Genomic DNA, 23,106 nt, shown 5'->3' with positions numbered 1-23,106 from the left:
GCCTCTCTCATCGACATACCCAGGGCCTCACACGCCCCTCCTGAGACTCCTGTGAGCTTTCCCACACCTGGACCAGGTGCCCACTGAGCAAACACCTGAGCTCCACTCTCCCTGCTGCGCTAACCCTGGTCAGGGCCTCCTCCGCCCCAGCATGCAACTCTGCATCCCACGAGGTGGAGCAGACTCCCAGCACGCCAATCCATCTCCGGAACCCCACGTCCTGTGACCCCATGCCCTGTGACCCCACACCCTGTGACCCCACATTCCTGTTGCCCCTACGGGGTCCATAGTTGACCCTACTTTCCCCAGGGCCACCTCGCCTGCCTCTGCTGGGCCTTGTGCTCCCAGCACCCCACCCTGGACAGCACGAGGCCCCACCCGTTGGCCCCTCAGGAGCTCCTCCTTCCTGGATGCCCTCAGCCCTGGCAGGTGCAGGCAGCATGGGCTCACCTGTCACTCCCAGAGGCCCTGGGTGCTAGCCCCCTGCTGCCCAGGGCTGCCCGTCTGACCAACAGCTCCAGGCTCCCCTGCGAGGAAAGGGAGGGCATGTGAGGACGGAGCAATGCAGTGGCTTGGGGCCCTGTTCTGACGGGGACAGAGGGTGTCAGGGCCCCTCCCTGGGCACAGGCAGCAGGTCTGGTCCTCAGATGGAGTCTGAGATCTAGGGGCAGCAGCATGCCAGGTCCCCGTGCTCCACACAGGCGCCTCCTGGGCTCCATGACAGTTCTGGGGGGGCATGGCCAGGTGGGAAGGTGTCAGGTGGGGGCCCTGTGACGGTGCCTGTCACCCTCGTCTAGACAGGTGGGTGCAGAGGGGGCCGTTTATTCTGAGTAGTGATGTACCCCTCATCTGCCAGGCTGCAACCAGGCCACCGTGGGCAGCTTCCAAGCCGGGGGCAGGGGTTCCCACAGCCCACGGGGCTCCCCCCAGGTTGCCCCCAGTTTCCTGAGACGTCTGTGGGATGAGGGGTGGGATTCAGCCGATGCCCGAACAGAGCAGAGATGCCCCCGCTGCTGCCCCAGCCAGTGCAGAACTCAGTCCTCGTCTGGCTGGGTCATCCCCCGTCTGTTCTCCCCGTGGACGCCCCTCTCCAGCTCCAGCTCCCCGAATCAGCCTCTCCTCCATCTCAGAGTCCAAGTCATGACCCACCGCTGCTGCCTCAGAGGAGGAGGAGCGCCAACAAGGTCACGGGAGCCTGCGGCTGCGCGCTGGGTGGGGAGAGGCGGAGGAAGCAGCAGCCAGGAGGATAAGAGGGCGGGAGTGGGGAGGACAAGGAGGACAGGAGGGCGGGAGGGAGGGAGGAAGGATGGGAGGTAGGCTGGGCTCTCCTGTGTGGCCCTAAGCAGGCAGCTCATGTTTCCTGAAGACTGGGGAAGAGGTCACCTTGAGGGCCCTGGAAGGCCAGGCCGAGGCTGACCTCTTTGCCATGACTGGCTTTGTGTGGGCTCAGGGAAGCCTTGTGTCCTCACCCCAGCACCCCAGAGGCTGGACAGTGGCATCTCCAGCAGGAGCTGCTGTGCTGACACAGATTGAAGCCCCAGCCCCAGGACCAGGGGACAACCGGCGCCCCCACCGGCCACAACTCCCTCCCCAAGAGCCAGGAGCCCAGTACCTCTGCCCTCAAGGTGGCGGCCACCACGCCCCCATTCTCCAGGAACCAGGGCCTTGCTGCGGGTGCCAGGGGACCCCAGGGGCTCAGTGCCCGGCTCCAGCTTCTGCTCCAAGATGGGCATGGGGGGCCTGGTGTTCTTGTGGAAGGAGTCGAACTTTGACACGTGAGCTGTGGGGAGGAGGGGTGTCAGCAGGACACAGTGGGGACCCGCGGATGCGAGGCCTGTGCAGGCCACGCCAGGACACCTGGCCCAGGTGTGCTAACAATGGGTGAAGGCGGCCTCCCTCGGCCTGACCATTGTGAGGACAGACAGGTGTGGTGGGCACAGGTGCAGGGCTGCTGGCCTCACTCACTCTGAATGGCAGACTCACAGGCCTGGCTCACAAGCTGGTAGAGGGTGGCAAGGGACTGCGGCTCGCCCTGGAAGGGAAGGTGGTGCAGCTTTGGGACCCATGTGGCAGGTGCCTTCCCAGGAGATCCCGAGTGAGCCAAAGATCTCAGCCTCACTTACCTTCTCTCCTCGTTCCCCTTTGGGCCCTGGCAGTCCCTGATGAGGAGGGGAAGAGAAAAGAAGTCAGCAGAGATGGCCTGAGACCACACGTGACAAGTGTGAGATGGCCCTGGGGTGGATCCTCACTCAGGCAGCCTGATAGCCACAGTGGCGGTGTGAAAGCCCCATCCCAAATTCCCAGATCCTAGGAGCCTGTGGTCCTCGCCTGCACCCGAGAGCAGGCATGTGAGAGGCTCAGTTCTGCAGCAGAGTCCTGAGTGGGGCTGGAACTTGTACCACAAAGGACTTGCCTCTGGCTGTAGATTTTGTGCTAGGGGAGATGGCGGGTGTGGGACACTGCCCAGAGAACAGACCCCTCCCGGGCCCCGGGCCCGGGTCAGGCCTGTGCTGGCACTTCCCTGCCGTCTTCTGTCTTCTTCTACCTCCCCAGCTCCTTGGTGAACCTGGAGCCCACCTAAGGGGGGGCCCATGGAGCTGCTGAAGGCCAAGGCATCCCCCAGGGGACACTACACCCCCATCTCCCACGTCTGTCCCCCTACCCTCCATGGAGCCTGCCACCCCACCACCTCCCCTCCACCACGTCTGTCCTGGGTGGGGTTGGGAGAGGTGCAGAACCAGCCCTTAGCTACACTCTCTTGTACTAGCACCAACACCAAGCTCCCAGCTCAGAACAGGCCTCCAACAACAAATGGGAAGTCCCTGGGTGGTCAATAGGAAGTCCCTGAGTGGCCAACAGGAAGTCTCTGAGCGGTCAACAGGAAGTCCCCGGGCCGTCAACACGAAGTCCCTGAGTGGTAAACAAAAGTCCCTGGGCAGTCAACAGAAAGTCCCTGAGTGGTAAACAGGAAGTCCCTGGCAGTCAACAGGAAGTCCCTGGGAGAGCAACAGGAAGTCCTTGGGTGGTCAACAGGAAGTCCATGGGCTGTCACCAGGAAGTCCCTAGGGGGGTCAACAGGAAGTTCCAGGCCAGTAAACAGGAAGCTGTCAACAGGAAGTCTGTGGGCTGTCAACAGGAAGTCCCTAGGTGGTCAGTAGGAAGTCCCTGAGCTGTCAGTAGGAAGTCCCTGAGTGGTTGCATGTGGGGCTTGCACCCTTCGCTCCCCCACCTTTGGTTGGCTGGTGGGTGTTGGAAATGCACTTACTGTGGGCCCCACGGTCCCTGGAGGTCCTCGCTCTCCACTAGTGCCCCTGGCCCCTGCCATGCCCTGGAACCCCTGCATAGACACAGAAGTCAGGGTTTGGCTTGGGCCCCCAGCAAATCTGCTCCCACTTCAGCCCTGGTTCCCAGATGTCCCAGGGGCCCCCTGACCTGACAAGGGCGGTGGATGCCTGGCTGGCCCCAGCCTCCTTCAGGCCATTCCTCCGGCAGGTGGTGCCTCCCCTGCCTCCAGGCCCTGGCTCCCCATGCCCTGCACCCCTCCTCCAGCACTGTCAGCACCCACGCTGCTCTAAACGTCCCCAGCTGTGCCAGCTGCTCCAGTGTGACGGCAAGTTGGGCTTCCCCTGAAGTGGCGCTTGCAGGGAGGCAACCTGGCCTGCCCAGCACTCAGCCCGAGGCCGACGCCAGGAGACCCCCCTCCAAGGTCTCCCAGGAACTGAGTCCTCAGCACAGAGCCCTCACTTGGGAGCATGCAGTGCTCCTGAGCAGACGCTCACCCACCCACAGGGCCCTGCAGAAAGTTCCAGCAGAAGTGAGGCCCTCCCAGGCACTTCCTGGGGTAACCTAGGGGTGGCAGCTGGTGTTCAGACTGGCCTCTGCCTGACCCCTGGAACACAGGAACCCTGGGTGGGGGTCGGGGTCATGGGAGGTCGGTACCTACCCTGGGGCCAGGGGGTCCAGGCAGGCCAGCAGTTCCCTCCAGGCCTCTCATTCCCTGATGGCAAAGGAAGGCGCAAGCTGGGTGGGGTTTGTACCTGTACCCAGCCCTCCCATGGTGACAGCCCCCCAGCAGCACCCAACACACCCTGTAACCCAAGCAGCAAAGGTGAGGCAGCTGAGGCTGCCAGGCTCCTACCCAGCCACTCCCCCACCCACCCTGCCTCAGTGACAGCTCCTGCCTGGGGTGGGCTGGAGCTCTCCAGCCTTCTGGCCAGGCCACAGGCTGAAGGGGGTGGTGCAGCAGGTGAAGCAGGAGCCCAGGAGAAAGCACCTCCCCCTCCCTACCCCACAGCCTCCATCTCCAAGGCCCCCCGTCCCCAGGCCAGTCTCTACCACCCTGACAGAACCCTCCAAGCCCAGAGCCAGCACCTTTGGTCCCTGGAGGCCAACTCTCCCGGGGATGCCCTGGTGGCCGGGGTGGCCCTGGGAGAGAACAGAGGGGCCGGCCAGGCAGGGGCCAGGGTCACATCCAGAGGTGGCCCTGCCTGTGAGGCCTCACCCTCAACCCCTGTGCCCCCCATGCATTCCCCATCTCCATCCCTGTCCTTCCCCCACCCCCACCAACCCCTGTGGCCCCCTGGCCCCAGCCACACTACCTGCAAGCCTGGGAGCCCATGGTCTCCTTTCTCTCCTTTGACCCCTGGTGGACCCTGGAGGGGGGAGATGGGCTGGACAGCGAAGCGGAGGGGGCACAGGGCAGGAGGGCAGGGAAGGAGTGACACCTACCACAGGCCCCTGGACTGCGCGGCCCTGGGTCCCCGGCGAGCCCTGCTGGCCTCCAGGACCTTCTGGTCCCATCTGTCCGGGTGGCCCGGGCTCTCCCTGGAGACACAGGCAGTGGGTAGGGCCTGACAAGGTCACGCTTGCCACCCCTCCTGTGGCCCCTCTGGGTCACAGCCAGCCCTCCCAGCCCTCTGGGCATTCAGACCCAGACCCACATGGAGACACCTCCATTAAAGGAGCAGGGGCAGCCCCAGCACCCTCACTGCTCACCCTGGGAGGGTCTGGGAGAACCCACAGCAGGGGTCTGCAGAGCTAGAGAACGGCAGAGCCAAGCCTGTGAAGCCAGTTCCAACCAACCTCACCCCCAGCCCTCCCCTGCCCAACTCTGGGTTCTAACGGGGTGTGGGGTCGCTGCAGAAATCACCGAGGAAAAGCCAGAGACCCCCACAGGCCAACTGTATGGAAGAGACAGAAAACTTTCTTAAGCCCTGGACCCCAAAACACTAGACTCAGGTTTTACGGGAAATCCAACCCTGTGGGGCAGAGGACACTGCTGCTATTTAAACTCAAATTATCTTTTGAACAAAGCAAACTGAGGTTCCAAACACTATAAAGAAAACTGTGACAGTCTTATTTAGAAGCATCAGTGCAAAATCCAAAACAAAATGTCAGCAAGCTGAACTCTGCAGCACATGGCATGGATAACGAGAATTCAGCGACCACGTCAGATTTTCGACGGATGCAGGAATCATCCAGTATTTAGGGATATCCTACAATTAATAGCTCCAAGACGCACAGTCATTTCATTATGTCCATAACAGCACTAGAGCTTGTTTAATGTGCATTCTTGGTGTTTTAAATCTAATAAAAGAAGAGTGGATGGACTTCACTACCACATGACAAAATGCACCTGTCTCCGCTTCCAGGACAGCACTTTAACGGTCAAATGCTAGAAGCACTTCTGTTAGGCCAAGAAGAAAATGAGAGTATCTGCTACGGCCACTGTTCTCTGACAAAATTCTGGAGTATTCACCAACACCATTAGACAAGAAAAAGAAATTTGAGTGATCAAGACTGAAAAGCCGAAGGTGAAGTGTGTATTTGCAGGTGATGTCACTGTAAACCTGGAAAATCCAAGAAAATCACAAAGAAGATAATTGAGAAAGAAAACTGGGTACAAAAGTCACACACAGCGGTCACGGCCAGTGTGAAAATAATGAGGTAGAAGCTGTAATGAGAGAAAACACCTCACTTATAATAGCAACACAAAAGAGGACATATGTAGGGATGGAGGAGAACCGAGCGGGTCTGTAGGAAGAGGCCATCCCCACACTGCACTGAGGGCCGCAACAGGCCCTGTGAACAAAAGGCAGGATGGCTGTGTTTTTGGATGAGAAGATTCAACATCATGAAGACATCATCTGTTCCCGAGTATATCTATAAAGCGAATGCAGTTCCAGTAAAAACACCAACTGGATTGTTTAGGTTAAACGGATAAGTCGATTCTACAGTTCACTGAACAATGAAATAAGCAGAGAGAGCCAGGAAAATTCTGGGGGAATAATACAAAGGAGGACCAGCCCGTCTGGCATCGACATCTTAAAGAAATCTGTAATAATTTAAGCAGCACAGCCCTCGCCTGTGAACAACAGACACATCAACGGGACGGACTGGAGCATCTGAAAAACCCCAAAATACACAGGGGCCTTAGGACAGCACGAGAGCCAGGGCGTTCAACTTCTGCAAGGGGCTGGCTGTGTAATGAAAGACTCAGGCGACCAGGGGTGGTCTGTGAAGAGGTGAAGCTGGAGTCCTCCCCGTCCTCTGTCCTCCCCAGCGTTGTAACAAAATCAGCTCTAGACGAATCCACCTGGGAGTGTCGAAAAGGGCCTGGAAGCACCAGGAGGAACCAGGAGGAGGCGCGCTTTCTACTCTCGGAATAAGGAAGATCTTTTAAAACAGGCTACAAAATTCAGAAGCCATAGAACAGAGCAGTAACATGGACTACGTAAAAGTTATTTTAAAATCTGTATGGAAACGCACGTCGCAAACAAGGTCAAAAGACAAGAAAATGCCAAACGCAGTCAAAACTCACATCACAGACACAGGGCTGGTTCCAGCAAGTAAAAAGCGTGCCCACAAATTATTAAGAAAAAAGAACAGTGGAGAAGAAGTCAGAGGACATCTCCAGCAAGAAAATATTGGCAACTTTCAAAGGGCATTCACGCTGCTTGGAAGAGAAATGCATTTTCATCTATCAGACGCGGCTCCCAAAGCAGCCAGGAATGCAAGATGGGGGTGGGAGGTCACCGCTGGCTCGTCGCGGGGGAGCGCCTCGCACGGCTCTGCCGGGCCAGTGTGGGGACATCCACCCCAAAGCACAGGGGCGTGTGCCCTTCCACCCAGCGACTGTCCTAGGGACTCTGTGCCTGAGATGTGCTCTGAGGCTCCAGCACAACCGCAGACAAAGGGAATATGGCAGCGCAGGTGCAAAAGGACAGCCCCGCCAGAGCCAGGCGCACGTCTTTGCTCACGGGGATGTGGAACTCGCTGGAAGGCTGCCGGGGGAGAGGTGGGTGTCGGGGTCGGGAGGACGGCGGCCTTGCTGCACGCCGACCACGCCTTCGGCATCTGTGTCACGCTTGTGCAGTACCGTGGTTTAGGTAAATGTTTAGAATCGAGCCTGGAGGGCGGCCCTTTGGCGCCTGGGGTGGGGGGCTGCTGCCATCGCTGGGCGCGCTGTCTTCAACATCCCTCTCTGCAGAACCAGAACGTCCGCCCCCGAAACAACTCCCTGCACGCCGCGCATGCGCTGAGCCTAGAGACATCTGAAAATACTCTGTGGGCCTAAGCTCCGGGGCCCAGCCCAGCACACAGAAGGCATCTGGCTCATGCCTGCCCCATGGAAATCAAGGGCGGCCTTCAGGGCCAACAGGACAGGTGGCCTCACCTCCCCAAGCCTCAGATTCCCCCCCTGGGCCATGGGGTTCATCCTCCCTATCTGGGTGAAAAGGGGACTTGCACCATAACCAGGCCTGGGCCAGGCACCCTGCAGGCACACGGGGGAGGCCAGCCTAAACCCCCTGGACTCCTGGGGTGCTGGGGTCCCTGCCTGTCTGCAGCTTGGGGAGACCCCACCCTGCCTAGGGAGGCTGCGTGCAGCTCCCTGCACTCTCAGGAACGCACTGGGAGGGGTGTTCTCGTCTGGTAGGTACGATCCAGGCCCCTCACCTCCCAGGGCTCCCCAAAACTTACCCTGGGCCCTGGGAAGCCCTGCTCTCCTGGGGTGCCATTCCTCCCAGGGAGGCCCTGCAGAGGCACAAACAGGGCTAAGCCCCCAGAACCACCCAACCGAGGTAGAGGGGCACAGACCAGCCCCTGAGCCCCATGCCTGGCCCACCCTGAGCCCCTAGCCCTACCCAGCCCCAGACTGTCCACTGCTGTCAAAGGGAAGAGAAGGGGTTTCCAGGGCAAGGACGCACTAGCCCATCCTTCCGTCTCATAGTCAGGCAGTTCTGGGTTCAAATCCTGGCCCCCTGAGTAGACAGGGCTGTGGACACTGAGCTCAGAGTGAGTGTCAGCTGTGACCTGTGGGGTGCTGGAACCTTGGGGTGAGCAGAGGCAGCTGCAGCCATGGCAGGTCCAAGGACCTCTCAGGACCCACCCCATGGCAGGGGTCCAGGCCTGGAGGGCCGCCTCCCTGAGGCCTGGGTAGAGGGCCCCTATAGCTCCTGCTGCAGGTGAGCTGGGCTGCCAGCACCCAGGACAGTGGCCGTCCAAGTGGCTGTGACTCACAGCCGGCCCACGTCACACCCTGTGGCCACAGCACAGTTCTGGATCCCAGTTGCGCCTGGATCCGTCCCAAGCCTCACACTTCAGAAACACTGGATTCCACGCCAGAGGAGGGTTCGTGGGGGAGGCCCAGCCTGGGGGAAGGAAGGAGCTGCGCCTGGCCCCACTTCCCAACCCTGACAGTGAGAATCACTGGATTCCGCACTAGAGAAGGGTTCGCAGTGGAGGCCCAGCCTGGGGGAAGGAAGGGGCTGGGCCAGGCCTCTGTCTCCTGGCCCAGGGCGGGCACAGCAGGGAAGAGGCTCATGAAATACATCCCAAATCTGCAGCAGGACGGGGGGATGGACCGGGGCAGGAGGGCCTGGGTTACACATCCACCAGTGGCAGCAATACATTGGCCAGGGTTCCCTGGTCACCCCAGGGAGACGCCACTGGACTCACTGGGGGTCCTTGAGGTCCTGGGGGCCCAGGGGTCTCTGAGGAACAGGAACAGGCAGACACGAAGGCCGGGCAGGTCTCTCCATCCCTCTGGAAGAAGAGAGACCCTGCTCATTAGAGAGACCCTCTCCCTGGCTCTTGCCTGACCCTAGAGCTGAGATTAGCCAAGGACACCTGGGCTCCAGGGAGACTTCCAGACCCGCACCTGGGAGGCAGGGGTGAAGGTCAGGGGCACAAGTGCATAGTGGGCAGGTCCAGGACTCAGGCCACTAAGCCCCTGTATGTCCAGCCGGCCCTGGGTTCCCACCCTGCCACGCTGTCCGCATGAGCCCCAGGACAGAATGGTGCCTTCTCCCTCCCTCTCTCCCCTGTCTGGGCCCCCAGTATGGCCAAGCCCAGCACAGGGTATACAGAGGAGTCACTGAGGATGAGAGGGGCTCTCTGGTCTGGCCATGTGCCCCTTCTTGACTCATCTGCACCTGGCTGGGCCCACAGAGGTGGGCATGGCCCTGAGTGCAGCCAGGGGTTCCCAGCCTGCCCCAGGGCCTCCAGGACTCTCTGTCCAGCCCCTCTGGGCTCATCCACTGGCCCTGAGGCTGCCTCCTCTGAAAGCCTTCCCTGATCTCTCCCAGCACGGTGACAATCTGGACAGGCCAACTGACCCCAGGCACTGTGACCCTCAGTGGGCACTTGCCCTAACTTGCTTCGTGGAACAGGGGCAAGGGACGGGGCACACCGAGGCAGGGAGCTCACAGCACCGGTCCTCATCGGCCCAGGTGTCACTGCACACGATCTGCAGCATCTGGAGCTGAAACTGCAACACAGGGGAGCTGGCTCAGCCCCAGGGCTCAAAGAGGCTACCAGCCCCCACCAGCGTGGCCCAGCAGGTGGGCAGGGCCCAACTCACCACGGCCGAACTGCTCCGGGGGCCCCTGGCCTTGGCCAGCCTCCCCAGCGTGACGAAGCCGGCAGCGGGTGGGCTGCTCATCTCCCCAAGGGGCCGCTCAGCCACCTTCCGGCAGTCCACATAGAGCCTGACCTTGGAGCGGCCCACAGCCACGTGCACCTGTGAGACAGCACGGGAGGTTCTCCATAGCCCAGGCGGGGCCGGTGCCCACCTGAGCCCCCAAGGCCAGGCCAGAGCTGGGGAGTAACACCCATCCCTGGGGCCTGGGGTCAGGAACCTGACCTCACCTCAGGTTTCGGGGGACCCTGGGAGAACCCCCCCTTGCTGGGCCTCGGCTTCCCCTCTGTAAAATGGAACAAATGGCACCTGCTGCAGGAGCCTCCCGGGGTCTGTGGGTCCCAAAGAGACGGGCTGGGAGGCTCTTCAACTCCAATTAAGATGGAAGAGCTGGGGTAGAGGAACAGAGCCCCAGGTCAATGTTCCCTCCCAAGGAAGGTCCTGCTCTCCTAGGGAGAGGAGTTGGCATCCGGCAGGTCCCTGTGGGGCTGGGCTGCCCCAGAGCTGGGGGAACGGGGGAGAGGGGCGCGAGCTGCACCAGGACCTTGTGGAAGCTCCCGAAGAAAATCTTCCTCACTTCCTGCGGGTCGAAGGTGGCCTCCTGCAAGGCAGCCCTGGGGTCGCGGTGGAAGTAGGTCAGGGACTTCCTCCCGGCTGCCAGGGAAGGGGTGGAGCAGGTGAGAACGGGCTGCGACCAGCCTGGCCTATACCTTGAGCAGGGCGGCCCCCACGACAGGCCAGGAGCAGCCCTGAGGGTGCCAAGCTGGAGGTGACCCTCAATGTGGCCCACAGCCCCCTGCCCGGGACACCTGCCTCCCACCCAGGGGGTGCTGAGGGCCTGGCCTGGAGGCTGGACTTCCTCTGAAGGCCTCCCAGGGCTCTGGGGCCTCCCTGCCCCTACTCCTCCTGACTGCTGGGGGCGACGCAGGGCCCACGTCACCATCCAGCAGAACCCCAAGGAGGGGCTGGAAGTCCTCGGCCGTCATCTGCCACAGCGCGAAGGCCTCGCGGGGTGTCTCGGGAAGTAGGCGCAGAAGGAAGACGATGGTGTGCTCTGGAGGCAGGGGGGCTGGGAGGACGTCACTGTGGGGGTTGGGGGAGGGGGAGCCACATGAGCAGACCCGAGGGCGGCCAAACCTGGCAGGACGATCCGCTCGCCCAGCCCCAGCCCCAGTCCCAGTCCCTGAAGCTGCTCTGAGGGTCATGGTGGACCCCTGCACCCGCACACCCTTCCCAGCTGTAGACTGAGCGTGGAGGCCGCTGGCTTCCTAGGAGCCCAGACTGGTGGTTCCACAGAGCTGAGGGTCTATGAAGCCACACTGGGGCCTCCCTGCCTTGGTTTCCCCATGAGTAACACGGGGTACATAAAGGACAGAATCCCTCCCTGTTGAATGAGGAGGATTCAACAGAAGTACTTGGAGGCGCCAGGCCCAGGGCCATCCCAGGTCACATCCCAGATGACCCCAGCAAGGGCTCACCAAGACCCATGCTCCCGGGGCCCGTGAGGGTGAGGGGTGCCGGCCCAGGACACCCCACAGGGGAGTCTCAGGATCACTACTGAAAGGCAGCTCTGCTCTCGGGAGCAGCTCCCCCGACTCACACTCATTGGCACCGCCCAGCGGGTCCTGGCCAGTGCCCAGCCAGACACCCTGAGGGGTGGGACCAGGGTCTTGGTCCCCTAATGTTCCAGGAAGCAGGGTCTCAGGCCTCTGATAGAATCGGGGTCCAGGGAGCAGGGTCTCGGGCCCCTGATAGAATTTGGGTCCCAATGGCCGTAGCCTCCTATCTGTCTTCCATTCACTCTTAGGATGCCGAGCCACCTTCCTGCCATCCCGAGAGCAGACTGGTCTGGGGCCTGGGCACCTGTGATGCCACCTCAGGAGCCTCCCGACCCCACACAGCAGGAGCCCTCCTCTTTCGGTGTGGCAACCCTCACGGGGGTCCACCCTGGGTGGCCGCACCTGGAGAACCATCTGCCCCCACTTCTCGGGCTGTGAGCTCTGGAAGGGCAAACAGGCATGGGAAGTGCCTGCTCATGCCACGAGGCTGGGAGGAGCCCTCATTTGAGAACAGGGACTCATGGAAACAGCCACCCTGTGGAGGCTGCCTGGTCCCAGCAGGGTTTGCTTGAGAGCAGAGAGCTTGGGAGGCACCCAGGAGGCCTTGAAGCTGCCTCGGGCTGCAGGCGATCAGAGCTCCCACCTCACCCACCCGTAAGAACACCCAGCTCAGCACGTGCACCTGAGGCCACCGAGGAAGAGGAGAGGGGGGCGGGGGGCGTCTACACCACCTGACGCCATCGAGGAAGAGGGCTCTGCAGCCTGCTGCCCAGAGAGGAGGGCAGAGGGCAACTATACCACCCTGAAGAGAAACTGCCATGGGGGCGGAGCACAGGGGGCATGTGCAGCAAGACTGGGGGGAGGGAGAGGATGGTGAGGGAAGCCGGGGAACAGTCATCGAGTTCAGCCACGAAGATACCGTGGTGACCAGGGGGCCAGGGCCGAGCATAGCACATGGGCCGGCGGCTGTGTGGGGAGAAAACAGGCTGGGAGAGACATTCCTAAGCCCCAACAGTGCTAGGTGAGTTTTTAAATATATATATTTCTATAATTTTAAAATCTCTGTTACAGAATATAACTCATCTTTGTAACTTCTTTTTTTTTTTTTTTTTTTTTTTAAGGGACGGAGTATTGCTCTGGTGCCCAGGCTGGACTACAGTGGCACAATCCTGGCTCACTGCAGCCTCCGTCTCCTGAGACAGACATGCTCCCACCTCAGCCTCCTGAGTAGCTGGGAATACAGGTGCCTGCCACCGCACCCAGCTAAGTTTGTTTGTTTATTTGTAGAGATGGGGTCTTGCTGCATTGCCCAGGCTGGTTTCAACCTCCTGGACTTAGCCTCCCCAGTAGCTGGGACTGCAGGTGTGCACCACCACACCTGGCTTCCACCTTTATCATCAACCATTTTAACTTAAACTGTCATGCAGCTTATATCACAGTTCAGGGTCACGATGAACAACATCTCTGTAAATAAGGGAGGGTGGTCATGAGATATCAGGAATTGTCCCAAATCTCATGCAAAGCTATTTGAGTGATCGCTTCCTCTAAATCCGGCTACTGGCAGATTTGGCCCATCGCCTCAGGTCAGTCTGGGGCTCCTGCATGTTTGATCAGCCCTCAGCTCACATGGGAAATAGATCCATACTTGGTTGCAAAAATATGCCAAGGGGCTGGCCTCACTCTGCCCATGGAGATTTTATTAATTTGTAAAATGTGAATTTCTGAAGTGTGAGTACTGGGGTGAGTCAGCCGTTTGCTGACATAGCAGCGCTGCCCTGTCCCACAGCCTCCAGGAGGTCTCCGGCCCATGCCCGCCCCCCCACCATGTCCTCCTAATCTTCAGCGGCCCCAGCCTGGGCTTCCAGCTCCACCCCAGCCCTTGCCCTCACACCTGACCCGTCTTGTCAGCTGGGCGTCCTTGAAGAGCGTGAAGGTCGGGGTCCCACCGAAGGCAGAGGGCTCCATGGCCACGCCCCGGATGGACGCATAAGCCTTTTCCACCAGGCTGAAGGCCACCATCAGGTCAAACCCTGGGGAAGATGGTGGGGGAAGGGGCACCGAGGGACCCTCAGAGATGGCAGGGGAGGGAGGAAGGGGCAGGAGCGGGGACTCAAGAGGGACCCAGGGGCTGCAGTGTGGTGGGAGGGAGGGGTGACGGAGCGGGGTGGGTGGGAAGTCAGCACAGGGGCTGGGGGGTGGGTGGGGGTCTGCTTCAGGCCCTGGGCTGGGCATCGCCCCCCACCCCTCCCCAGGGGAATCCAACACACTGGGAGGGGCCACTCCCCAGGCCACCATGGTAAATCACTGGGCCAAATGCCCAGCTTCGGAGACCCAGAGATGGACAAGGTGGACGCCCAGGCCCCGATCATGAGCCCCAACTCCCACCTCTCGCCCCTGCCCCCCAGCAAGCCCACTGCACCGCGTCCCCCGCCCGCCCAGGGTCGTTTTCCCTCTGAGGAAGACTCTGTCAGTGAGTTCCCCTTTGCTGGCACACAGCGTGGCCAGCTCGCTCCATCCACCCTGCCTGGGGGCCTGCGATGACCCCATTCCCTGGCGAGCCCCACCGCGCAGAGCCGCAGGTGCCAGCCACCACCCTCGAAGCCCCAGCTCCTTTCCGGCACTAATTGGTACAAAGTGAAGGGCGAAATCCCATTCACACTGCAGCTTATCAGCGCTGCCAGCAGGCACCGGGCAGGAGGCGGCAGAGGCCGCAGCCCCTTCCAAGGCCTGTTTCAAGTAGGCAGTCCCTGCCTTCCCACCATCCCCGCCTGTCCCACAGTCCTGTCTTGTCCCTGCTGCAGGCTCAGAGCAGTCACAGCCCCACAAACATTCACTCACTGAAGCCTTAGGTGAGACTCACAGTCCTCACCACCCGCAGCCCTCCCTGCACCCTCGGGGCACTGTCCCCTGCCCTCGAGCTGTCCACCTCTCAGCCCCTCTCTGGGGAGGGTCTCACTCTCAGGCAACTCGAATGAGAACCCCGGGCTCAGCACCTCAAACCCCCAGTTCCGGTCAGCAGAGACCCTGGAATGGGGCTGGAAAGGACCCAGGGCCCCCAGCGCTGCCTGGACTCTGCCGGGTCCTGGCACTGACCTTACATAACCTTCGGCTCCCTCAGTGAGAAGCAGGAATAACCACCGCCCAGCCAGCCACAGGGACGTCTGTGGAGGCACAAACCCGCCCAAACATCCTCCAACTGCACCACCACTGGGTCCCAGGTCACGACACCCTTGGCCCCCACGCCCAGGAAGAGCCCGAGAGACTGTGGGCGGGCAGGCAGGGGAGGGCATGCAGGACCCACCTGGGAGGGAGCCGTCGGGGCGGAGGGCTGGGCAGGCTGCTGAGAGGAGACAGGGTCAGTGTGAGTGGGAGCGGCCCAGCCCCCAACGCCTGACAGACCACTGGGGAGGGGCCACTTCATGGACGATGCCCCAGCCTGTGCTCCATCTGTATAGGTGGGACTGTGCTATGTCCCATCTGCCACCCACAAGGCCTGTGGTCCTCACGCCTCCCAGAAAAGGAAGGGAACAGGGATGGTCCCTGCCCCTCTGGATCTCACTGAGTGAAGCAGCTGCCCCCAAGACAGCCCGGTGGGCCCCGGGTCGTACCAGGCATCTCACTGGGTGTGATACCCTTCGAGGGTACTGGTCACCCAGGAGTGCCCTGAACTGGCAGGGCCAGGGAGATGCCTGGTGTGCGGGCAGGCTGGAGGCACACGTGTCCTGGGGGCCAGGGAGATGCCTGGTGTGCAGGCAGGCTGGGGACACGCGTGTCCTGGGGCCAGGGAGATGCCTGGTGTGCGGGCAGGCTGGGGACACGCGTGTCCTGGGGCCAGGGAGATGCCTGGTGTGCGGGCAGGCTGGGGACACGCGTGTCCTGGGGCCAGGGAGATGCCTGGTGTGCGGGCAGGCTGGGGACACGCGTGTCCTGGGGCCAGGGAGATGCCTGGTGTGCGGGCAGGCTGGGGACACGCGTGTCCTGGGGCCAGGGAGATGCCTGGTGTGCGGGCAGGCTGGGGACACGCGTGTCCTGGGGCCAGGGAGATGCCTGGTGTGCGGGCAGGCTGGGGACACGCGTGTCCTGGGGCCAGGGAGATGCCTGGTGTGCGGGCAGGCTGGGGGCACGCGTGTCCTGGGGGCCAGGGAGATGCCTGGTGTGCGGGCAGGCTGGGGGCACGCGTGTCCTGGGGCCAGGGAGATGCCTGGTGTGCGGGCAGGCTGGGGGCACGTGTGTCCTGGGGCCAGGGAGATGCCTGGTGTGCGGGCAGGCTGGGGGCACGTGTGTCCTGGGGCCAGGGAGATGCCTGGTGTGAGGAGAGGCTGGGGACACGCATGTCCTGGGGGCCAGAGAGATGCCTGGTGTGTGGGCAGGCTGGGGACACGCGTGTCCTGGGGCCAGGGAGATGCCTGGTGTGCGGGCAGGCTGGGGACACGTGTGTCCTGGGGCCAGGGAGATGCCTGGTGTGCGGGCAGGCTGGGGGCACGCGTGTCCTGGGGCCAGGGAGATGCCTGGTGTGAGGAGAGGCTGGGGACACGCATGTCCTGGGGGCCAGAGAGATGCCTGGTGTGTGGGCAGGCTGGGGACACACGTGTCCTGGGGCCAGGGAGATGCCTGGTGTGAGGAGAGGCTGGGGACACGCATGTCCTGGGGGCCAGGGAGATGCCTGGTGTGCAGGCAGGCTGGGGACACGCGTGTCCTGGGGGCCAGGGAGATGCCTGGTGTGCGGGCAGGCTGGGGGCATGCGTGTCCTGGGGGCCCAGGGACTTGGGTTTGCTCTATGGCAGGTGCTCGGAACCCTTCATGGGCAGAGAAGGCAGGAAGGAGCACTCCTGATGGGAGGAGCCGCTCTCCCCTCCCATGGGAAGGCTGCCTTGCCGGGGAAGCTGTCCAGGCAGTGAGGACCCCGTCCCCAAGGGCGTGCAAGCCAAGACTGGAAGACCCCACAATGGGGAGCCCAGAGGGAAGCTGGAAGGTTGGGATGGATGCCTCTCAGAGCCCTTGCCCTGGACCTGTGGTTCTCCAGGAAAACCAGCAAGAGACAAAAAACCAGCAACAGCAGCTCCCACCGTGGAAGACCCCAGGCAAGTGTGACCACGTCCTCATCCCTGGAGAATCCAGGTGGGGCCAGCCCGGAACCAGTCATCTCCAGCCACCCGGGACCCCTGCCTGCCTGTGACCCCTGGGATCAACTAGGTCTGGGGTTGGCTGGGTCTGGGGTTGGATGAGTCTGGAGCTGGCAGGGTCTGGGGTCTAGGGCCCGGCTGGGGCTGGGAGCTAGGGCCTGCCAGGGTCTGGGTCTACCTGGGTCTGGGGTCTTGGTGCCCACTCACCTGTCTGGCCCATGGCAGACACAGCCTCACTCCTGCCTGCTGCATAGATAGCTGAGAGCAGGACCCTGTACTTCGTGGCTGCCTGCAGGTCGGGCAGTGTCACGTGGCTCCTGGGTGCTGGCACAGAGACCTAGGAGAAGGGAGGGTGCCTGGTCCCCACTTCCTGGGCAACTTTACTCGTCCATGCGGCTCAGCTGCCTCCCTCTGCGTCCTGCCATGGCAGAGCTGCCACCCTTCGCAGACAGTGTGGCCATGCCCCTTCCAGGAGGCCCCACGAGGTGGGGCAGCCTCAGGCTCTACCAAGACTCACGGATTTCTCAGGTCCCAAGCCAGAGGCGGGGGCGTAGGTGAGCCAGTAATGGAGCACGTGGCCAAGCGGGGGTGTCCAGCTGACCTGCAGGCTGTCGGGGGTCTCCGAGGCCAGGGCCAGGTTGGAGGGTGGGCTCCTGCTCACCGTGGCTGGCCGAGAGCATGGGCTGTGTGGGGCTCAGGCCCCTCCAGAAAGGAGGCACCCGGTGGCCAGAGGACCAGCTGCCCAGCCCCTACCCTGCTCTGTGTAATGCCTCCACCACATCATGCCACACCCCTACCACAGCCCACACCACACCCCTGGCACAACCACACTGCACCCCTGCCACGGCCCACACCGTGCCTCGCCACACCACACCCCTGCCACAGCCCACACCGCACCCCACCATGCCACACCACACCCCTGGCACACCCACACCATGCCCCCGCCACGCCACACCACACCCCTGCCACTGCCCACACCGCACCCCGCCACGCCACACCACACCACACCCCTGGCGCACCCACACCATGCCCCTGCCACAGCCCACACCGCACCCCACCATGCCACACCACACCCCTGCCACTGCCCACACCACACCCCGCCACGCCACACCACACCCCTGCCACACCCACACCACGCCCCTGCCACGGCCCACACCGTGCCCCACCACGCCCCACCACACCCCTGGCACACCCACACTACGCCCCTGCCACAGCCCACACTGGGCCCCTGCCATACCCACACCACGCCACCTGCCAGGGCCCTCACCATACCCCCAACCAGGGCTGCTGCCTGGGCTGCCCTGCGGGACACTAGGTGGTTTGTGCACTCGGCCACTGGGGGAACACCTATCCCCGTGTGGGCTCAAGGAAGTGCTGCAGACTCCAGCGACCAGGCCCAGTGATCAGGGCTCTGGAGCCAGCAGTTCTGGGAGTCTAGGGTCCTGGGCCTGTGCAGCGGGTGAGTCAGGGATCCCCTGGGCCATCCCTGCCCCACACCCAGCAGAGGGGAAGTGGAGGGGCACCTACAGGGGGTATAGCGGAGGGACACAGGGTCACTGCGGGCCCCGTCCCTGTAGTAGGCCAAGATGGTGACGTTGTACTCTGTGTGCCTCCCTAGGCCAGGCAGGACGGCCGTGCCGAGGTTCCCTGGGACAGAGATCTGGGGAGAGGAGAGCCCCAGGGGTCACCAGGTGCAGTGGGGTCCTCAGGTTGGGGGGCCGGGCAGTGAGGCATCCCTGGGAGACAGGGTGGGCGCACATATGGCTCTGAGCCCTAGACTTTGGCCTCAGGACTGGGGGCCCACGGGGGGCCCCTCGGAAGGACAAACCCACCCCTGCCCACCTCGTGAGCCTTCCCCTCTCCCAGGGGCGTCCATGTGATCTGGTAGACAAGCACGCCAGACGGGGCTGCGGCCACCCACGCCAGCTGGACTGCGTCGCCTGGCAGCTCCGTCACGGACAGCTGGCTTGGGCTGGGAGCTTTCTCTGAAGGAAGTGGAGACACAGGCTGGGGGTGTAGCCCCTGAGCCTGGGCACCTCAGAGGAGGGGCAGCCACACCCAGGAGCACCCTATACCCCCATCACACCCGTCCAGGTGCCCGCCCCCACCTGGCTCAGCACTGACCCAGGGCAGGCTCCCAAAACACTTGATGTGAACTGTCTAGTGGGGCAGAAGGACACAGAAACCCTGCTGGACCCCCAGCCCCAGCCTCTCCCCACTCACTGGTGGTCACCCGGCCAGTCAGCGTAGAGGAGCCACCCCCAGGGTAGAGGCAGGTGACACGGACAGTGTAGGTGGTGGAGGAAGAGAGAGGCCCCAGCGTGGCCGAGGTGGCGTTCCCAGGAGCCTCTGTCTGCAGCAGGTGGGAGGGCGACATGGCAGGCCCAGCCGGTGCCTGGAGCACTTGCTGGGGTGGAGAATCAGGCCCAGCACCTGCAGCCAGGACTACCCCATGACCCCCCGAAAACGGGGAAAATGGGCTTGTCCTGAGGGATGGGAGGGCAACAGAACTGCAGGACGGCTGGGGTGGGCCTCCCCAGCCTGGTTCCCCCCAGACCCCACACCCACATCTGCCCCCACACCAGGTGCCCCCGCTGCGCCTCGTGGCCGCTGTGGTTTTGAGTGTGTTATTTGATGGTTGGCTCCACCCCATGCCTGCCAGACAGGGCCCCGTGGTCCCTCAAGACACTCGGGCCCCCGGCGGGCTCTGCTCTCACCTGCCCCGAGTGTCCACCCTCGCTGGAGACATAGGTGACCCTGACCAGGCGCACAGGCCTTGGGGCACCCTCCCAGAACACTCGTGCCGCGTCGTGGCTCACGTCTGAGAAGCCCAGGTGTCTCGGGGGGGCCAGGGCGGCTGCAAAGCACAGCAGAGCCTCAAGGCCAGCACGCGGCCTCCATGGCAGGGGCAAGGGTGGGCAGTGGCTGGGACCGAGGGGGCCTGAGGTCTCCCATGCCATGGAAGGCTGAGGAACAAGATGGGGCACCCGCCCGTGGGCAGGCAGCCGGGGTTGGAGCACTCACGGGTCCTGGCATGGATGCCCCGGGCCTCGCTGCCCTCAGGGCCTCGCAGGCTCTGCACCGAGACCTCATAGTCCCTGCCAGGTTCCAGGCCATCCAGCAGCACCTCGGGCCGCCCGACCTGCACCTGCAGAGACATGACGTCCCAGGCCAGCCCCCACTCTCTCTGCCCCACTCCTCTGCCTCCCCCGCCACCCCCCGGCCCAGCTCACCTCTCGCTCCTCCTCCTCACCCTTGGGGGAAGCAGGAGAACATCGCACCAGGTAGTGGGTGGCCCCGGCCGAGGGCTGCCAGGTGAGGTGGATGGTTCTGGGCGTCACTGCGGCCAGGGTCAGCGCCCGGGGCGGAGGCAGAGGTGCTGGGGGGCCATGCAGGGGCGCTTTAGGAAGGAGCCCACACAGAGATCACACCCACGCACGGGGCACCCTCACACCAGAGCGGGTGGGCGCTTTAGGAAGGAGCCCACACAGAGATCACACCCACGCACGGGGCACCCTCACACCACAGCGGGTGGGCGCGGCCACCGCCTGGCAGGTGCACAGGATTCGAAGTGGCACTTCCCAGGCTTCACCTTGGGCCAAGGTTTGTGGCTCCAGCTCTGGGGACACAAGGCCACCCCACAGTTTTGTCTAAGGCCATCTGCCTTGAGGTCATGGGAGGAATGTGGCCTCCGGGGGATGAAAAGGGCTTCGGGAAACAGCCAGACACAAAAGTCTGCACGGTGTGATTCCACCTGCAGGAAACGTCTGGGACAGGCACATCCAGAGACAGAAGGTGGCTCGGGGTGGCCGGGGGGGCTGGTGCTTAGGGGTGCAGGGTTCCTCTGGGGGGATGAAAATGATCTAACATGAACTGTGGCCATGGGTGACAGCTCTGAATATACCAAAGCCACTGGAGTTGTACACTTTAAATGGGCAGGTTGTATGGTGTGTAAATTACATCTCAACAAGGCTATTACAGACGGGCTCATGGCAGTCCCTGGGGGTCCAAGAACCCAGCGAGCTAAGCCACGTGCTGGAGGCCAAGCAGGGGGGAGCTCCATGAACACCGTGGACAAGCAGCATAATGGGCTGTGATTACAGTTGAGGTGATGACACCAACGGTATAGCTGGTGTTCAGAAGAGAACACCCAGGGTCAGAGGGGCCCAGTGACTCGGCCTTGGTCACACAGCAAGCTGGGGATGGTGCCAACTGTGGGTGGTTAAGATCCAGAGCTGCTCGCTATGCTGCCCTGGGGTGCCAGGCTCCAAAGGACAGCCGTGAGTGGGGCCTCCCACCCAGAACCTGGCCGCTGCCTCTGCCCCACCTACCTGTGGTCACCAGGCCCCGCAGGCCTTCGCCAACCCCGCCCTCATAGATGGGGAACACGGAGACCAGGTACTCTGTGCGGGAGGCCAGGTTGTGCAGCTCCGTGGAGGCGGCGGGCCCCTCCACCACCACCTGGAACAGAGTGGGCAAGGACGGAGCCAGGAAGGGGGGTGCCGGGGGATGGGGAGCAGGACAGGAACTCCGTCAGCTGGAGTGTGAGCTCAGCTGGGGCCCGCAGGGTGCCCCACTTCCCACAGGCCTGGGCTCCCTGTACCTACGACAGAGCAGTGCCAGGCATGGCATGGGCAGGCCCACCACAATTATCAATCGATCGATCAATCAAAGGGAGAAGGAGCTCTGAGTCTGACCCTAACCCCAGCACCCTCGGAACGCCCCCTGCTCTGCCCTCCTTGGCCACTAAAATGCACTCATCCCAGGCTGCCTCCCAGACGCAGCTCCCCAGTGAGTCCCTGGGCTGTCAGCCCTTCGACACCCCCTTCTCAGCCTGGACCCAGTTATTTGTGGGCCTTTATTCCTGCCCTCCCTTTGGCTCATCAGATCCCACTACGGCTGAGGACCGGCTCGGGGAGCCCTGTATACCGGCCCCCTCACCTCCCTGGGGGTGCCACCTCTAGAGGCTCGCCAAACGATCAGATACTTGAGGGGGTGCCGGGGGGCTGGAGTCCAGGACAGGCGGATGCTGGAGGAGGTCACCTGGCTCAGGACCAGGCTGGTGGGGGCAGGGAGGGTGTCCAGGGCTGGAGCCGCTGCTGCTGGAGTAGCGGGAGTGGGGGGCAGGTGGTCACTGCACGGGCAGCTGTGTCCACGCTCCCCCTGGTGGCCACTCACAGGAGGGACAGGAAAGCTGCTCCCCAGCCCTTCTGTGGACAGATGTAAGGGGGTGCTGCAGACCCCCTCAGAGCCACAGGAGCCGGCCTCAGGTACCACACGGGAGCCACAGCGTCCCCCTAACCCTTTGCCCAAAGCAGCCGGGGGGGCTGCAGCCTGTGTGGGTGACCCCGCCCCTCACCTGGGCCCTGCCGCGGGCTCCCACCCTGGAGCCTCTGGCAGATGAGACGGCTGAGCAGGCCAGCCAGTGTGCCAAGCTGCAGGAAGTCCAGCACGCTGTGGACGGTGATGTCCCTCGGCGGGGACGCCAGGAGCCTCAGCTCAGCCTCATCGGCGTTCTTCACACCTGCTCGTGAGGAGGGAAGTGGGGTTGGCCTGCACCGGGGTCACCCGACGGGGCCACCTGCAGTGGGGGTCTCCATGGAGACTGGGTCAGGAGCAAAGAGGCCTATGGGCTGTACTTGGCCCACCTGCCACCCACATTCTGGGCCAGGCGCTCCCGAGGGGTTGGGGGCATCAAGGAAGGGTCTGTGCTCCCGGGACTCCTGCCTCGAAATCTGGGGTTTCCTCCCCACAGGACAGAGTTGATTCGCCTGTGAGTCCCAGGCCCTGGAGGATGCCAGGAAGCTCCTTGCCAGGGCACAGCAGGCGGGAGTCACCAGGCACAGGGATGGTGGCCAGAGGGGGCAGCTGGAGCTGCTCAGTGAATATCTCACCAGGGAAGTTCACGCCACAGGGGGAGGGTTGGGGGGGTTCCACGGAAGGCACCCAACACCAGGCGATTGGAAAGGAGCAGCCCGCCTGTGCCATCGCCTCTGAGTGCCAGGCGGTGCCTGGCTCTGCGTGCAGCTCCGTGCCGCAGATGTGGAAGCTGGGGCTCAGGGACCAGGTGCCCAATGCAAGCTCCCTGCTGCGACCCTAAACCCACCCGGCGGTGAGACTCCAGGGCCAGGGGAGCCGCATGGTGCTCACCCACAGCGAAGACGTTCACGCCCAGGTCCTTGAGGACACGGGCAGCAGTGTGCACATCGTCCTGGGACTTGCCGTCCGTCACCAGAATCACCACCTTGGCTGCCTCTGGACGGAGGCCAGCCACCGGCTGCAGGTTCTGCCCCAGCACGTGGGTCAGGGCAAGGCCTTGGGAGCAGCAGGAATAAAGTGACAGGCAGCTGCCAGCATCCCCTCCTGGTGCTCGGCTGGCAGCAACCGGACAGCAGAGATGCTCCTCTCCTTCCCTTGTGGGGTATCAGGAGGCCCCGCAGCAGCCCAAGGGAGCAGGGAGGGTCTGCCTGTTGAAGGGCCCCAAGTTCCCCAGCCAGACCCTACC

General features: G+C 62.9%; 1 protein-coding gene across 16 annotated transcripts in view; it reads right to left on the bottom strand.

Annotated features, from left to right (window-relative positions):
• Positions 1-23,106, bottom strand: part of COL20A1 (collagen type XX alpha 1 chain) — a 47,675-nt gene that overhangs the window by 9,096 nt on the left and 15,473 nt on the right. The window contains exons 8-36 of one of the 16 annotated variants that reach the window (XM_009437624.5): positions 22,752-22,916; positions 21,961-22,125; positions 21,543-21,703; positions 20,933-21,062; positions 19,835-19,980; positions 19,626-19,749; positions 19,319-19,458; positions 18,825-18,954; positions 18,444-18,586; positions 18,129-18,261; positions 17,119-17,267; positions 16,809-16,938; positions 14,780-14,818; positions 13,370-13,508; positions 10,860-11,002; positions 10,464-10,573; positions 9,863-10,021; positions 9,692-9,769; positions 8,959-9,045; positions 7,981-8,034; positions 4,729-4,824; positions 4,599-4,652; positions 4,372-4,425; positions 3,944-3,997; positions 3,266-3,337; positions 2,124-2,159; positions 1,966-2,053; positions 1,613-1,780; positions 451-527 (exon numbers count right to left, since the gene is read on the bottom strand). In XM_009437624.5, coding sequence (XP_009435899.2) covers positions 454-527; positions 1,613-1,780; positions 1,966-2,053; positions 2,124-2,159; positions 3,266-3,337; positions 3,944-3,997; positions 4,372-4,425; positions 4,599-4,652; positions 4,729-4,824; positions 7,981-8,034; positions 8,959-9,045; positions 9,692-9,769; positions 9,863-10,021; positions 10,464-10,573; positions 10,860-11,002; positions 13,370-13,508; positions 14,780-14,818; positions 16,809-16,938; positions 17,119-17,267; positions 18,129-18,261; positions 18,444-18,586; positions 18,825-18,954; positions 19,319-19,458; positions 19,626-19,749; positions 19,835-19,980; positions 20,933-21,062; positions 21,543-21,703; positions 21,961-22,125; positions 22,752-22,916 — 3,221 coding nt within the window. In that variant the 3' untranslated portion in view covers positions 451-453. The other 15 variants (XM_009437625.5, XM_016938329.3, XM_009437613.5 and 12 more) reach the window with 15 other exon arrangements.

The sequence above is a fragment of the Pan troglodytes genome, chromosome 21, assembly GCF_028858775.2.
Source record: "Pan troglodytes isolate AG18354 chromosome 21, NHGRI_mPanTro3-v2.0_pri, whole genome shotgun sequence".
NCBI classification, from domain to species: domain Eukaryota; kingdom Metazoa; phylum Chordata; class Mammalia; order Primates; family Hominidae; genus Pan; species Pan troglodytes.
This window is presented reverse-complemented; position numbering and strand designations above follow the sequence as displayed.